Raw genomic sequence first — 13,747 nt, forward strand, 5'->3', positions numbered from 1 at the left:
AATATATAATCCAGCTGCACTTGAGACCAGTATATATACAGTGGATATAAAAAGTCTACACACCCCTGTTCAAATGCCAGATTTTCGTGATGTAAAAAAATGACAGCAAGATAAATCATTTCAAAACTTTTTCCACCTTTAATGTGACCTATAACCTGTACAATGTAATTGAAAAACAAACTGAAACCTTTAAAGGGTAAAAATATAAAATAAAAAACCTAAAATAACCTGGTTGCATAAATATGCACACCCTTAAACTAATACTTTGTTGCAGCACCTTTGGCTTTTATTACAGCCCTCAGTCTTTTTGGGTAGGAGCCATCAGCGTGGCACATCTTGATGTGGACATATTTGCCCACTCTTCTTTGCAAAACCGCTCCAAATCTGACAGATTGCGAGGGCATCTCCTGTGCACAGCCCTCTTCAGATCACCCCACAGATGTTCGATGGGATTCAGGTCTGGACTCTGGCTGGGCCAGTCCAAAGCCTCAATCTTATTCCGGTGAAGCCATTCTTTTGTTGATTTAGACGTGTGCTTTGGATCATTGTCATGCTGAAAGATGAAGTTCCTCTTCATCTTAAGCTTTCTAACAGAAGGTCGAAGGTTTTGTGCCAACACTGACTGGTATTTGGAACTGTTCATAATTCCCTCCACCCTGACCAAGGCCCCAGTTCCAGCTGAAGAAAAACAGCCCCAAAGCATGATGCTGCCACCACCGTGCTTCACTGTAGGTATGGTGTTATTTTGGTGATGTGCAGTGCTGTTTTTGCGCCAAAAATACCTTTTGGAATTATGTCCAAAAAGTTCAACCTTGGTTTCATCAGACCATAACACATTTTCCCACATGCGTTTGGGAGAGTTCAGATGTCTTTTTGCAAAATTAAGCCGGGCTTGGATGTTTTTCTTTGTAAGATAAGGCTTCCGTCTTGCCACCCTACCCCATAGCCCAGACATATGAAGAAGACGGGAGATTGTTGTCACATGTACTACACAGCCAGTACTTGCCAGAAATTCCTGCGGCTCCTTCAGTGTTGCTGTCGGCCTCTTGGCAGCCTCCCTGACTAGTTTTCTTCTCGTCTTATCATCAACTTTGGACGGACGTCCTGTTCTTGGTAATGTCACTGTTGTGCCATATTTTCTCCACTTGATGATGACGGTCTTCACTGTGTTCCATGGAATATTTAATTGCTTGGAAATTCTTTTGCGGCCTTCACCTGACCGATATCTTTGAATAATGAGATCCCTCTGATGCTTTGGAAGCTCTCTGTGGACCATGGCTTGTGCTGGAAGACGTGGCTACAAACATGTCAGAAAAAGCCTACTAGAACAGCTGAACTTTATTTGGGGTTGATCAGAGGCACTTTAATTGGTGACAGGTGTGTGCTGACTCCAATTTAACATGAGTTTGAATGTAATTGGTTAAATCTGGAAACAGCCACATCCCCAGTTATAAAAGGGTGTGCACACTTATGCAACCACATTATCTCAGTTGTTTATTTTTATTTCACCTTCCTAAAAGATTTCTGTTTGTTTTTCAATTACATTGTACAGGTTATAGGTCACATGAAAGGTGGAAAAAGTTGTGAAATTATTTATCTTGCTGTCATTTTTTTACATCACGAAAACCTGGCATTTGAACAGGGGTGTGTAGACTTTTTATATCCACTGTGTATATATATATAAGTGGAATAAGGTGATATCAGATTTAAAAGCATCACATACATTGACGACCATGTGTGTGTTGTGTGCAGGTGTACAGCAGTATGGAGCGTCTGTCCCTGCACGAGGAGAAGAGGACTCCTCCCCCCACCAAACGCAGCCTCAGTGAGGAAGGAGGAGATCGCATCGACAGCCTGAGTGGACTCAAGTCCAGGGATCGGTCCTGGCTGGTGGGGTCTCCAGAGATGTGAGCTCTTCATCTTCATCATTCATGAGCTTTTATCTTTTGTTTCTTAAAATGCATTTGGAGGATTTTTTTTATCGACAACAATAAACTGCTCACTTTGCTTTTTTTAGAGATTGGATGGGACTGTCTTCAGTTTTATTTTGCAGCTGCACACGACTGATCTTTCTCACCTTCCCCTCTCCAGACTGCGAAAGCGCCTGTCGGTGTCGGAGTCGTCCCACACAGAGAGCGACTCAAGCCCCCCTCTGACGGTGCGGAGACGCTGCTGCTCCGCCATCATCGAGATGCCACGCTTTGCCATCTCCTCTGAGGAGGAAGGAGGTAAAAGATGCTAGTTGGCCACATGCAAACCTCACTTTGAGACCAGGTTCATAAAATGCTTAATTTATATAATGAGCTGCACCTCTGGGTCCCAACTCAGCTTGTTGTTTGTGTGTCAGGTGTAGTTGGAAGCCGTAAGAGTCCCAGCCTGCTGGGCCCCAGTGTGGTGAGGGGTCCACGGAGCGACGAGCTCCCCCTCGCCATCCCAGAGATCCCAGTGGAGAGAGAGCTGAGGCTGGACGAGTCTCCCACCACCCCGAGCTCCACCTCCAGCCCGCTGAGCAAGGCCACGCTCACACGTCAGTAACACACACCCTGATCCCCCATATGCTGACTGTGGCACTTCCCTGGTAATCTGCTGGGAAAAGAGCAGTTATCCATGAGTCTCTATCTCTTCCTGTGCCACACACCTGAAATCACTTTCAGACTTTCTGCACAAATTCCCTCTTAAGCTTCTTTACCTTTATAGACTGAGATCTGCCGATTCTGACGTATTCAGTTCTGACGCAGTGGAAAATGGACCTTCTCCCTCACTTTTCTTCTCCCGTTCTCTGTCAATGCAGCAGGCAGCTCCAGTGACGCCTGTGAACGTGCTAACGGCAGTAATGGTGGCAGCGGTGCAGCTGCTAAAAGCGCAGGGGACAGTGACTCCCCATCGACTCCGAAGGCCATCAGTGACCTGGCGGCTCGCAGGGCTCGCCATCGGCTGCTTTCAGGAGACACAGACAAGCATACGTCAGCCCCGAGCTCCAGACCGTTTAACAAGGTCATCAAGTCGGCCTCTGCCACCACGCTGTCACTGATGATCCCTGCAGGTCAGAGCTTCAGCCTGCTAACGCCAGGACCACATGTCACCTGTTTCTGTGCCATCTCACACTGGGGAGGGAAGTCAGGATAGTATTCCTTCATTAGAGGGAACACAGATATAATCTGTTTCCTTTGTCCACCTTTAGACCACCACGGAGCCTCCCCATTGGCCAGCCCGATGTCGCCCCACTCGCTGTCGTCCAATCCATCGTCGCGAGACTCCTCCCCGAGCCGGGACCTGTCCCCCGCCGTGAGCAACGCCAAACCCGCCATCATCATCCACAGATCGGGGAAGAAGTACGGCTTCACGCTGAGAGCCATCCGTGTCTACATGGGAGACTCGGACATCTACACCGTGCACCACATGGTCTGGGTGAGTCCACGGTGCAGATGTGGCCACATGTTAACTGAAAGGTTTGAAGGTTTAACTTTGAACAAACTTCTCCTGGGTGAAGTAAAAGTATGAAGACTAGTGGTGATAAAATTTATTACCAGTTTAGACTCTTATTATTGAGCCGCGTTGATTGGGAGTCACTGTATATTAGTGTCGGTGTGGCTGCAGTGAACTGGGATTCTTGGTGTTGACAGAAGGTGGCAGTGCATAACAAAAGAACAGGGTGGGCCCAGGGGTGTCATTCCAGTCACCCTACATTTCACTTCACTTCTGTTGTCAAGCATCTCTTCATTTCTCTCTCTCTCTCCTCGCCTTTCTTCCGTCCCCCTTCCGTCTCCCCTCTCAGCACGTGGAGGACGGCGGTCCGGCCCACGAGGCGGGGCTGAGGAAGGGCGACCTGATCACCCATGTGAACGGAGAGCCGGTCCACGGTCTGGTTCACACTGAGGTGGTGGAGCTCATACTGAAGGTACAGGCAAATAAACTTTTTCAGTAACATGGCTGCAGTTTACACTGCACGACATCCAAAATAAAACTGTGTTCACTTACGTTAAACATCATTATGACAATATTATTAAATTCAGTAACTGAGTGAAGTTGAAAACATATCTCTAATCGTCTGTGTGTGTGTGTGTGTGTGTGTGTGTGTGTGTGTGTCAGAGCGGTGCCAAAGTCTCCATCTCTGCCACCCCGTTTGAGAACACGTCCATCAAAGTCGGTCCTGCACGAAAAACGAGCCACAAGTCCAAGATGGCGAGACGCAACAAGAAAACCAAGAGCAAGGAGGGACAGGACAGGTGGGACACACACACACGTGTGTCACATGAAACGTGTGTTTTGTGTGTGTGTGTGAGTCGCTGACTTTCTGTGTGTGTTTCCCCCCGCAGTAAAAAGAAGACGTCTCTGTTCAGGAAGATCACCAAGCAGGCGTCGCTGCTCCACACCAGCCGCAGTCTGTCTTCTCTGAACCGCTCCCTGTCGTCTGGGGAGAGCGGCCCCGGATCACCGACGCACAACCTGTCACCACGGAGCCCCACGCAGGGCTACAGGTCCATACCAGACTCCGCCCACTCAGGTGAGACACAGACTCATCTGTACTCTAATAGCATCTTGTGAACAGGTGCTGCTGTCGTCTAAACAGTGTAAGAAGAGTGAAAACTGATCATCACAGGAGCCTGAGGTGTCATCTTCAGACAGCAACTGTTTCCCTCATGTCTGACTAATGGCAGTTCTCCACAGTGTAACGTTACAGCTTCTAGCTGTCGTGTGAAATGTACCTCCATGTTAAACACAGGTTAGAGTCTGATGCCAGTCTGTCAGTACACCTGTGCTGCATCACCGTTCTCCCTCTCTGCCCCACAGTGGGTGGGAACTCATCTCAGAGCAGCTCTCCCAGCTCCAGCGTCCCAAACTCCCCGGCGAGCTCCGGCCACATCCGGCCCAGCTCCCTGCACGGCCTCGCTCCAAAGCTCCAGCGCCAGTACCGCTCTCCCCGACGCAAGTCTGCCGGCAACATCCCCCTCTCCCCTCTGGCCCGCACGCCTTCACCCACCCCTCAGAGCAGCTCACCACAGCGCTCTCCCTCCCCGCTGCCCAGCCACGCCCTGGGGCAGGCCGCCGTGGGCCAGTCGTTCCCTGTGAAGCTCCACTCCTCCCCTCCCCTCGTGAGGCAGATATCCAGACCCAAGAGTGCGGAGCCTCCACGCTCTCCACTCCTCAAGAGGGTGCAGTCGGCTGAGAAACTAGCCGCCTCCCTCTCTAGCACCCCCTCATCCCCCTCTGGGGTGGCAGCAGCGGGGGAGAAGAAGCTGACAGTGGGAGCGGCTGTGGGGAGTCGTAAACACAGTCTGGACATCTCACATTCAGAGTTTAAGAAGGAGATTCTGCAGAGGGAGCAGGGCCTCCAGAGCCTCCAGGTAAAGAGTTCACCCTCACAGCGACACAAATAGTTTCTTTACCACTGTTTGAAAATTGTAATGTCTTAAATTAGGATCGAAATGTTAAATGTTATTGACATGTTAGAAAACATTTAGGTGTTTGCCTCCTCCTCAGTGACAATACAACCTTGAGTACTCAGAGCTTTAGTGTATATTAAACCCAGAGTTCTGGCGACAGTTCAGGTCAAACCTATTTTGACGTCCTGCTGCAGGAACATCCAAACTCATGAAATTTCTCTATGACCTTCAGGAGTCGGCCAGCGAGGGACTGCTGTCGTCTGCAGGGCGCGGCGTGGAGAAGGGCACCTTGCAGAAACACTCCTCCTCGTCCAGGAAGTTAGGACGTCAGGAAGGGGACGGGGCCCTCGGCACGGTGTCCGGCTCACTGGGCCTGCCCCCTGGGAAGAGCAAGCTGAAGGACAAACTGTCCGCCATTCGCCAGGACAGAGCGGAACGGAGGGAATCGCTGCAGAAGCAAGATGCCATCCACGAGGTGGATTCGTCTGAGGACGAGACAGATGAGGGCTCAGAGGACAGTCAGGACGGACGCAGGGGCGCGACCTTCACCCCCCCCCCCCCTGCTGAGGCCCACCACTGTAAGAACAGGCCCTGGAGGCACATTGCCGTCCCTCTGCCTCTCCCCCTCCACCCCCCACGCCACATTCACCCACACAGGGCCCTCACAGGTGGGCAGGCCCACTCCCTCGCACACCCTCCCCTCCGTTACAGAGGCCAAGTCTGGTCTCAGCGTCGCCTCTCCAGGAGGAAAGAACGGGAGCTCTGCCTCATCCACAGAAAATGGTGCAAGACAAGACGAGAAAGTTCTGGAGCCAAGTGGTGCCACCAGACCCACTCAGAGCCCCCTTCCCTTCTCTACTCCAGGCAGTGCGTTCATCTCAGTCAGCAAGGACACTTTCCTCAAGCCAAGTCCCCCACAAGACTCCAAGGCCCTCAGGGGGAAGACTGGCCCTTCAGAGCCCAGAGTTGAGAGCCGAACTCTGGAGAGCCCCAGAGCCACTGCCCCCTCTGCACCGGTCTCTACAAATGCTCCTGACTGCAGAACTACCACGGACACCACAGACACTAGAACCTCCGCAGGTACTACAGACTGCAGAACCACTGACGGCCGAGATCCTCCCCGCACCTCCTGCTCCTCCCCAGGCATCCCCAAAGAGAAGAAGGAGGCAGACAACCGGAGGCTGTGTGCTGCCGCCGCAGCCGCTGCTGCGAGTCTGAGTGGTTCGTCCTCGTGCACTTCGAGCTCCAACTCAAGTTCAAGCTCCCCTGTCCCACCCTCTGAGAGCGGGGTGGATAAAGTTGTGTCCCAGCTTGCAACAGTAGCCAAGAGCGTTCTGGGTCCTGTCAAACTCAGCTCTGCTACAGACAAGAGCACAAAGGACCAGAAACCATCCAGAGGAGGAACCCCAGAAGTCCCACATACTGACCCCCTTTCATTTGCCTCCAAACAGGTCGCAGCCCCTCAGTCACCGCACCTGTCCTCGACCAGGCAGAAAACTGAGCGGGTTGCCTCACCGACCACCTTGCAGAGACCAGCCAAAGCCTTCACTCAGAAAGACTGTGCAGCCCCGGCACCACCATCCTGCAAGGACGTCCCGGAAGGGGCCGCATCAGGGTCTGCAGGTAGGGAGCACGCTGCCGCCTCTGCGTCTACACAGCGGCCCAGTGCAGCAGCAGCAGCAGCCCAGGCCGCCTTCAACGCAGGCCTCCCAGTCTCTGCGGCATCTGAGCCACAGCGCAAGAGCTCTGAAGTCCAGCCAGCACCTGCTGCCACCGCCATGTCTGTCTCCTCGCAACAAGACAAAGCAAGCGGCAAGAAGACGTAGCAGCCAAACAAAAAGCACCAGAACACAAAGTAGAGATCACACCACTCAGTGCTGGCCCGATGTTTGGAATCTCACACGAACTGCATGTTTGGAAGAAAACATCACATTAGCAACTTCGCACTAAGCTGAGAGTATGACTTTCAGAGCAAGAACAAAGGTGCAGAGAGCTCTAACAGAAGCAGAGACAGATGTGGTACAGTAGTCCTAGTTCCATTCCAGCTGTGCTCTTTATGTTTGTGTGAGTTACTTTGGTGTCCGGACACTTCGGTTCACGCTTCAGACTAAACGCCGCAAGAGGTCGTTTTCTTTCTCCTTCTGCAAACATGTACGGGGCTAGAAATGAAGAGCTCGTGGTCCGTGCACATAGAGTTTAAAATGTAGACACACTGACACACACCTGTCTGCCTCGTTGACGCTCACCTTGATGTTCAGCAGAGTCTGCAGCATGTTCTTCACACAGATCTGAACACGTCCACCTGAAAGAGTGTGTCCCAGCAGCAGAGTGTGTAACTACATTACAGGGCTTTAATAGAGTCAACATGCACCATCACTGTGCACTCAGCATCCAGATAAACAGGCCAAATTAAATTCTCCCTCCGCTGTGGTCCCTGCTGGTCTGACTCTGCAGGGCTGCGGCAAAGGAGCTGTAGCCCCCGAACACGGACAGAGACGTGGAAAGTAAACAGCTAACTCCAAATTAGCTCACCTGCTTTAAACCTGTTTTAAATGAGTTAACAGTGAGTTAACCAGCTAAGGCTTAGGTTTCATTTTGGTTTCAGGTTTGAAAACACCCAACTCTGTTGTTAACACATGCTAACACTTTTTTTTACTAGCAAGTAGCCGATGGATGGCTGGATTAAAGCTAGCATGTTAGCATGTTAGCATTAGCATGCTCACACATCAGTCACTGCTCTGGCTGCTGGACTTGGAGTCAGTCAGGTGTGTGGGGTGTGTTTTTCATTTAGATGCTGTTTTCCTGTGTTTCTCACACACACACAGGAATAAAGCTAAGGATTTAAATACTGACTTGATCCTACTGGTCCAGGCGTCTGGTTCAGACCTCTGACACCGACTGTGGTTATTACACAAACACTGACGCAGTCGACCACCACCTGTTTATTTCTGGCCCCGTCAGCCTCTGAAGGCTGAAGCTTTTATGTCGTATCTGGACCAACTTGCTGTGTTTTTGCCTCTAATCCTGTAAAGTTGTGACATTTTACTTTGTATATGTGTGTGAGGGAGAGAGAGCGTTTGTTCATTTATGCATGGCTATCTGTGTGTGTGTGTGTGTGTGTGTGTAAATATATATGTATTACACACACACACACACACACACACACGAATATTTAACGTTCTGTTGTGTAACTGTTTTATACCGAGTGTGTTTGCGTTTGCGTGTGTGTGTGTGTGTGTGTGTGTTTTATGGTTAACTCTGGACTCTGCTACCTGTGTGTGTCTCTGTCGGGCATCAAGCTTTGCACAAACTTTTATCTCGTTTGTCTGATTTAAGAAAACTCACTAAGAGGAAAGCTGGTCGGGAGGTTTGGCCACTGACTCAAAAATGCAGTTATCCTGTTCAATTCCTGTTTTTGTGTGTTTGTTTTTTCTTGGATTTACCACTTCACGTTCTCGCGTGTTGTCCTGATGACGCCCCTGATTCCTACCGCACGTAGTCCACGCTCACGTGGAGCCTGACCCCGGAGCGAGTCCAGTCATGGTTTTCTCGTGAGGTCAGGATGAACTAAACCTCCCTCGGTGTTTGTGTCTCTGCTGAGCTTGTTCCACCGTTGGAGAGACAGTGGTCACTGATTTCAGATCAGTGGACACTGACACTGACGACCCCTGTGCTATGTTTACATGTTGTTCATGTTCATGTTTTGTTTTGCTGCCTCCTCTGACAGACTAGGAAAAGGTGTTTAGGTGACTCCTCATCGTGATGTGGTGTGTTAACATGTTCCCGTGTGGTAAAGAGGTCGCCTGTGGTCAGAAGGGAGGGAACGGTCGTGCACGTTGCCAAAGTGTGTGCACACACAGATCAGCGCTGTCGTCGGAGCTGTCCCGTCCTGAGGATTATCCCGTGCTGCTGACTAATGAGTTCAGACTGCTGCTCTGTTTTGTTTGACTTCAGCAGAATAACTTTTGTCAGTCTGCATGTTGTTCTCACACAGAACCCGAACATCTCAGCACATGGACAGAACCGTGAGTGAGTTCTGTCTGTAGATTAGTCCGAGAAACATGTGGTTGATGATAAAACACCTGGATGTGCTCATCTCTGAGGCTAAAAGCCTTTAGAGAGGATAAAACCAGACCCACAACCAACACACAGACCTTCCTGCTCTGAGCTGTGACAGTTTGTATTTTTCACGTGGAAACGAAGCCTCATCTGGTTAAATCAGCTCCTTCATCCGTTTAAAACACATGATGACACTTGTGCTTAAGTAGATTTGAACCTGTTGGTACTTTAAAGTCTGAAACTAGAGCAGCTGAATTTGATCTTGTCACAGATCTGTACCAGTGTATATTAACGATTAGTCCGTGTGTGCTGTCCAGCTCTGACTAATTGATTCAAGATTAATTACAGACGGCTTCATTAGGTTTGGAGATCTGGTTCTGCCTCAGTGGTTTTGTCACCAAAAATCTTCCATATCAGTGTTGGAAGCACTGGAGGTGTGATTTTCTCTGTGTAATGAGAACCCGAGTGTGTTTGTGTGTAATCATGCACAGTGCAGCCCATCTGCTCTCAGCTGGTCACCCTATGAATAGTACATGAACAGCTGGTTCACACACACACACACACACATACAGATCAATACTTGGGCCATCTAATCCAGTGGTGCCAGTTTCACCGTCTGCACTAGAAACACACACACCTTCTCCTGAGTGTAAAAATGATGGTGCAGCCATCTGCCAGAGAGTGAAGTGTGTGTCAGAGTCCCCGGTGAAGTCATTAATCTGCAGCCACACACACACACACAGGGTCAGGCCGTCCAGCAGCAGCACAGCCTCCCTCAGGCTCATCTGTCCTGTCCTGGCCCCGTCACCGCTGCAGTTTGTCTGACCCCCAGCCTCTGTTTACCCATCATGCACCTCTGCTGCTCTGTGGCTGAGGCTCACAAACCAAACACTCCACTGTGGATGTTCATTAAACCAGGTCAAGCTGAACCAGGAATCAATTTGAACCTCAGGATTTGAGAGCGCACTCACTTTCATCAGGGCTGGTTGTCATGAGAAACACCAGCTGCCTGAGTTTTCTCTGTACAAAGATGCTCAAATTCTGCTAAATCTCTAATGTCAAACAAATTTCTGCCTCCGACTGATCAACAGCTTTTCAAATGTTCTTCCTGTTCTAAACCAGTAGTTTTGTCCCAGATTCACGTCGGCAGATTGACTGACCGAGCCAACGCTTTTAACCGAGCAGCTGGTCACAATGTGCAGGAAACACAGGAGATTTTCAAAATAAATGCTCAGACGTCAGAGTTTTGCATAGACAGCTCTGTTCCTGCAACCACTTAGACTTAGTACCGCTACGTTTTGTTTTTTTATGTTCCGGTGTTTGTCACTAACGACCTTCAGGGTTTCAGGTTTTGTGCTGGAGGTTCTGTCTCCGTTCGCTGTCAGATTCCTAATAATTGAGCAGAAGTCGTGGTTTTGTCGTTAACGAGCTTCCGTCCCTCGGACAGAAACATTCACCTGCTCAGACTCTGGTGACCCATGTGACCCGGGGCTGTGACGAGGTGAAGCCTTGTTACCACTAAAACACACACACACACACACACACACATTGTGAAACAGCTTTACCACGACATGAGCTCCAGTCTGTTGTTTGGTGTGTGTGTGTGTGTGTGTGTTGGAGGAGGATCAGCGCGGCGCCGCTGGGCTGCACAAACTGACTTATTGACTTGACTCCTGCAGATGAGGGCAGTATTTCCAAGCTGTGTGTGTGTGTGTGTGTGTTTGTCTCTAAAGAGTGATGAAGAGGAGGAGGAAGGTTCAGCTGTGCTCCATAAAAGCTTGAGAAAGACATTAGGAGAGAGGAGAACATTGCTAGAGTAAAACCAGTGCAATATCTTTTTATTTTTTATTGTGGTAAAAGCATGTTGTTGTCAATCTTACCTTACAACAATAATAAAGGTTTTTTTTATGTACGGCTCAGTGTGCGATGTGCTGATTGTGTTTTATGATGTTTTCTTCTCTCGCTCTGCTTCATCATCACCTTTTATGTGGCACATCATGCTTTTCACATTAGAGCAGCTCCCATTTCTTCCACTGAACTCATAAAGTCCAAAACCATGACTGATAACTGGCCCCGGGTTTAAACTGTGCCTCAGGCTGCTGCACTGCAAAACAAAACACCTGAGGAAGGTCTCAGGGAGTCCTTCCAGTCTGAGACAGTCTTTACAGACCACCGTCAGTTACCACACAGGGTCATGGTTAAAACCCATTAAAAACTGAAGCAACATTTGGTTTTGGAGTAAATGAACTTTTCAAGAGTCAAGTGTTTCATGTTGATGTTTGTCATGGAGCCAGTTTCTAAACTAAGCCAAACCCTGACATTAATTAAATTAACGGTTTCTTTGTTCACGTCATCTGAACCTTGAAGTAAAATCCTTAGGACGGCCCGTGGATCTTCTTTTATTTTGAAGCTGAGTTTTATTTTCTGTCTTAAAAAACTTTAAATCTGCGTCATGATTAGAAAACCAGGTCATGTGTTCATGTGTTAAGAAACATCATTAAACATCAACATATTCCCAGGAAAGACTTTTATCACAGATTGTTGGGATGTAGGAGAGAAACGGGCACAAGCATCTAAGATCCTGCTGCTTCACTTCTGGGTCTTCTTCCACCCCGTCCTGAGTTTTTCAGGCCTAAAACCATCATAACTCACTGGTGGTAATGGTCCCAGTGCTCAGTGCTGTGTGCGGAAATCCTCAGGCCTGCAGGAATAAAAGCTGGAGCCTTAAGCTTTTCCCAGAAAAGACCTGAGGTGAGTTTTTTACAGTGTGTCTGGAAGGAACAGTATTTTCCTCTCAAACTGCTCCTCACGTCTCTCGGCTCATAAATGGGATGTTAAATTGGCCCCTGCCTCCCCCGGCTCATGCCAGACATTTGATTCTCAGTCATTTGTTCTCATCACGTCCCGGTGTCCTCCGGGAGAACGAGGCTGAGCAGAAAAGTGGCAGTAAATTACGGCCAAACTCATTTTGCCCGCAGTTCTGCGTTTTTTCAGTAAAGTGGCTTCACCCAGAGTTAAGCTGCGCTTTGGATGTGTCCGCTGCCCTTCCCCGTCTCTGCGGGAGGTTTCCGGCCTCTAATGGTCTTCAGAGACAGCTTCAGCGAGGCTTGCAGTGCACTTACGGGAGGGGGGTGGGGGGGTAATGGTTAATCTGCCGCGGGTCAAAATGGAGCTCCATTAGTTTCCTCCTGCTACTGCAGCTTCTCCCTCTGCTGCCGCTGGGCTGCTCAGGTCAGGGGTCAGGGCTGCTTTAAACACCACCTAGCGCTGCATTCTGGGGTAATTGGGTTTCCCACCACCACCACCACCACCACCCTTCCTCCCCACCCTCTGTCCCTGTCTCGTTTCTTTGCGTCCACCCAGGGGTCCGCGGGGAGCTGTCAGGGCGGAGCGAGGCGCAGGGACTGCGCGGTCTTTACTGGAGGTCCTGGGGGGTGGAGGCGCACATGGTGGTGCTGAGGAGCTCTGACAGCAGCCGTCTCACACACACACACAACGACAGGCAGCCAGCGCAGGTGATGAATTGCCAGCCTCGCCTGGCTCTGACACGGATCTACATGAGTGACCAGATTCATTCCAGGCTTCCGAGGAGGGGGAGGCTGTGTGGGGGGGAGGGGACAGATGGGGGAGAGTGGACTGGAGGAAACGAGACCCAAATATATTGACTTCCTATTTGGGCTCAGTCACGTGTCACCTGTCCAACAAGAAAACTGGACTCTGTGTGTGTGTGTGTGTGTGTGTGTGTGTGTGTGTGTGTGTGTGTGTGTTCAGGTGCTAAACATGAATGATATATCTGACATTACTGGAGTCTAATTATTGATAATTAGTGATAATTATTGATTGGATTGTGTTGTGAAGTAGCACAACATGGAAATACTCAGGTAAAGTACCAACACCTCACACCTGGACTGAAGTCCAGGACCTATACTGTGGCCTGAAGGTTTTCCAGGTGTTTGTCTGACGTCACACTGGGCTGAGCTGCTTGTCCGTCCCACATGTACAAACATCTGTATGAAACGCCGTGACAGCTGCTTCCTGTGTCCATGTCTTTCTTCCATAGTGACCTTTGCTTTAGAGGCTCGTCTTGCCCCCCCCCCCCCCCCCACAAAGTTACTTCGACTTCCTCTTCGTCATTAATGAGCAGGCGCAGTAATTAGATCTGGCTGCTGATTGGTTCAGACCTGGCAGAGAGAGATTGCATCCCATTACTCCCTGTGTTTTAATTGGTCTCTGTAGGTAGCAGGTGCCAGGTACTTAATGAGGCCTGTTGTGGCTGATGTATGGCTCCTGTAGCGTCTGTCCCA

General features: G+C 49.8%; 1 protein-coding gene across 1 annotated transcript in view; it reads left to right on the plus strand.

Moving 5' to 3' along the window:
• Window positions 1-11,355, plus strand: part of mast2 (microtubule associated serine/threonine kinase 2) — a 125,926-nt gene extending 114,571 nt beyond the window's left edge. The window contains 11 exon segments of the mRNA XM_026322992.1: window positions 1,753-1,907; window positions 2,092-2,228; window positions 2,348-2,527; window positions 2,792-3,043; window positions 3,182-3,408; window positions 3,776-3,898; window positions 4,090-4,226; window positions 4,317-4,504; window positions 4,792-5,345; window positions 5,617-5,934; window positions 5,936-11,355. Coding sequence (XP_026178777.1) covers window positions 1,753-1,907; window positions 2,092-2,228; window positions 2,348-2,527; window positions 2,792-3,043; window positions 3,182-3,408; window positions 3,776-3,898; window positions 4,090-4,226; window positions 4,317-4,504; window positions 4,792-5,345; window positions 5,617-5,934; window positions 5,936-7,210 — 3,546 coding nt within the window. The 3' untranslated portion in view covers window positions 7,211-11,355.
• The last annotated feature ends 2,392 nt before the right edge of the window (window positions 11,356-13,747 follow it).

The sequence above is a fragment of the Mastacembelus armatus genome, chromosome 4 (assembly GCF_900324485.2).
Source record: "Mastacembelus armatus chromosome 4, fMasArm1.2, whole genome shotgun sequence".
Lineage (NCBI taxonomy): Eukaryota > Metazoa > Chordata > Actinopteri > Synbranchiformes > Mastacembelidae > Mastacembelus > Mastacembelus armatus.